Source organism: Branchiostoma floridae, chromosome 7 (genome assembly GCF_000003815.2).
Source record: "Branchiostoma floridae strain S238N-H82 chromosome 7, Bfl_VNyyK, whole genome shotgun sequence".
Classification (NCBI taxonomy): Eukaryota; Metazoa; Chordata; class Leptocardii; order Amphioxiformes; family Branchiostomatidae; genus Branchiostoma; species Branchiostoma floridae.
In genome coordinates, this window is record NC_049985.1 from 7,904,554 (window position 1) to 7,907,756 (window position 3,203).

Sequence of the window (3,203 nt, forward strand, 5' to 3'; positions counted from 1 at the left end):
ACCTGTCCCTGGTACTGAACAACATCCACACGCTGGTAAACACGCCTGTCCCTGATGCTGAACACTAAACACTATCCAGGCATAGGCCAATATGGGACCGCCTTCGCTTGCTGGCAGGTCCACGAGAATAGGAATTCATAGTGCACATGTGAAACGTCCTCTATCACGCTACCAATTTTGCCTGTGATCAGCAGATGTTGCCTTTTGGATCTGCATTCTATTTATTCCATACTAACGGTCCTGAAGAAGATACCTTTCCATGATGCAGTACCAAACACGGGGCATCAAACTTTGCCCAAACGCTGTAGCCAAAACAAAAGTATCATTATGACGATATAACCGCGACAACAAAGACACGTCTTACCATCATACGTCGACACCAGGGTCATCTAAGGTCATCATGTCTAAACAATCGTAGCTTTGGTAAACGTTCTTTGACAATTGTTTACACAAAAGAAGATAAACTGGACATAATCACTTTGGACTCCGTTCTGTTTATGCACATTAAGTAGATCAAACTATCCGTACGCAACTAACACCATGTTCAAGAAGTTGATCGGCGCTGATCCCGAGTTAGCCTGGAAACTTGCCGGATCTATGATGGTCTCGGAGCTCCTCGGCGATCACGTGGTCACGGTGCCCACTCTGGAAAACGCGCACTGCTTCGGACCGGCCACAGTCCTGGTCAAGGCTCCCCAGACCTTCACAGATAAAGCCACCCACCGCCATGGCTCCTTCCACGCCGTTGGCAGACTGTATGACCTGTGCGTCTGCCTACCACAATGTATCAAGTTTGGCCTGGTGCCACAGACGGACACAATCTGGAAGAAACCTAAGCCCGGAAAGACGCTCTCAGTCGGCCACAGATCTCTAAGGCAGCCGCTTATTGAGAAGAAAAAGATACACATGGAGGTTCGAGACGTGGTGAAGAAGACAATTTTCTTGGACTTGAAGGAGAAGGTTCAGTTAAGAGACGACAATGAGGAGATCAGCACGGCGACATCTGTGTATATCATCACAGAGGTGTTCTACGCGACAGGCCTGGACGTCCAGGTGACTGTGGACGGCAGAAAAGGCGCGTTTTCCACCGACACGGACATCCCCATCGCCTTCAGGTACCAGAAGTACAAGCTGGAAGATGACGGTGCAATAGGTGACGGGTTGGACAGCAATATTAAGAAAAACAGGTGATAAACCGTGCGATTGTTCATGTTGTTCTAGAGCTTACCAGTGTTTTGTTTGCTTTTCATATTCTAATATGTTCTATCTAGCCTGGGTACCATTCGGGTAGTAGTTCGCTCCTATGTTGGCTTTTGCCAGTTCTGGAACAGCAGAGAAGCGATATATATATATATATATAGTGTATAATGAATTTCAGAGCTAGAAGCGTCTGTACGTAACGTTAGTGTATATAATGAACGCCGGAGCGAACTACTTTCTGGATGGTACCCAGGCTATGTTGATCCGTAATGATCGGATTGGAAGTGTTTGTTACAAAATTGACAAGAAGACGACAAGAAAACAAACAAGTAAGCAAGTAGTGACAAAAATACATATTGCTTGGACGTGTAATTAACGTTCCGTCTTGTTTCTGAAGGACATCTCGCCTGCTGGTCAAAACGGCTTATGTCGAGAGACTAAACAGTATCATGAGATCCGAGGCGCAGAACTTGGTGGTCGGGTGGAAGACACCGCCGCCAGTGGTGGCAGAGGTTCTTCCAGGTGAGGAACTTTATACATCAACAGTACAACAATATGTACTGGTAGACTCGGTCGGTGTTTTTGCAAATTACGGCGTCCTAGTGTTACTAGTGATCAGTTTTATGGTCTGTCACTGATTTTAAGCAACCGTAAGGCTAAATTTATTGCTGCACCCTGTAGGTTTTTACTATGGCTGAAATTTGTAATTGTTTCGAACTTCTCGTTTCGAAAAACTTCATAATATAAGGGTTGGTACTTCAAAAGCGCTCCATCAAAGGCTGTTAGCCTTGTTATGATGCATGATGCGCAAAATGTGTGTAATTAAACCAGTATTCATATGAGTTTTTTAGACAACCATTATCCATTTGGTACATGACAGGTATGGTGGACGACAAAATGACGTCATCAAAACCCCGTGGTGCAGGAGGCCAGGCATGGGCGTGTCCCACGGAGGGTACTGCGCATGTCAGCTGTGACGTAGGGAAACCAAAACTCACAGGTACAATAAAATGGCTTTTGACCCATAGTGGTTTTAATCACCAAAAGATCAGTATATTAAACCAACAGGCCGATAAACTGGGAATATAACTTCCTGTGTTCCTGTTTATATCACAGAAGAGGCAGGCGACATGGAGGTGGAAGACGTTGAAGAGATCTTATTGGCGCCGTGATATCATTTTATTCAGCTAAAACAGTTATATTCAATATGATTCTTTACGCACTGCTTGTGTACGTTTTATTGGCTGTTAGAATGCGTTACGTTTGCTGAGATATGCAAAAAATTAATGATAATGAAACTGTGATTTAATACCCAAACATAAATTAGACCTACTAGTACTCCAAAGTTTCGACTGTCCAACTAGAGTCTTGTCGGTCAAGAAATTCGGCGGTGTGTTCGACATTACAGATCAACTTTGATCCAAAATAACAGCAGAGGTTAACATTCAAGTTAGATGCAGGATATAGTGATGATAATCATGCTCTTGTTGTCTATCATAGTGAAGAGGGTGGTGATACTCGTGATCATGTTCCCTTTTATGGTGAAGAAGATTTTCTTTTGCTGTTTCACAGTGACGACCGAACCCTGCTGTTTCTGTTTCTAGTGATAAATTTCATAGATCGGTCCAAGCTTGCTTCAATTTGTGCTGTCAAATAAATTTCCTCATATTATCATGGTCTTGTGAGTGATTTATTTTACCATTGTGCTACAAATTTAAAGCGAAGCGTAGTTTATCAAACAAAGACAGCGCATCGAAGAAAGAAATGTTCCCGCATACTGACTTCGTCCGAGTTGTTCAAGTGCCTTCACCAGCGTGCGATACAAGGACGCCAATGGTATTTAGCGGAATGGAGTAGAATTGCACCAAAGGGAGTCATTATACAATGCGGATGCTGGTTGGTCAAATAAGATATAAATTGACCAATCAATCAGTGTAAACTGATTTACTCTGTGGGAATACACATGCATAACGTAGCCTGAATGTATGTTCTCAGCTAGTGTT

At 43.5% G+C, this 3,203-nt stretch overlaps 1 protein-coding gene across 1 annotated transcript; it reads left to right on the forward strand.

Moving 5' to 3' along the window:
• Positions 1-370: 370 nt before the first annotated feature.
• Positions 371-2,871, forward strand: LOC118419736. Its single transcript, XM_035826278.1, has 4 exons — positions 371-1,187; positions 1,598-1,722; positions 2,081-2,200; positions 2,773-2,871. Exons 1-4 carry the CDS (start codon positions 541-543, stop codon positions 2,802-2,804), a joined length of 924 nt encoding a protein of 307 aa, XP_035682171.1. The 5' UTR covers positions 371-540; the 3' UTR covers positions 2,805-2,871.
• The last annotated feature ends 332 nt before the right edge of the window (positions 2,872-3,203 follow it).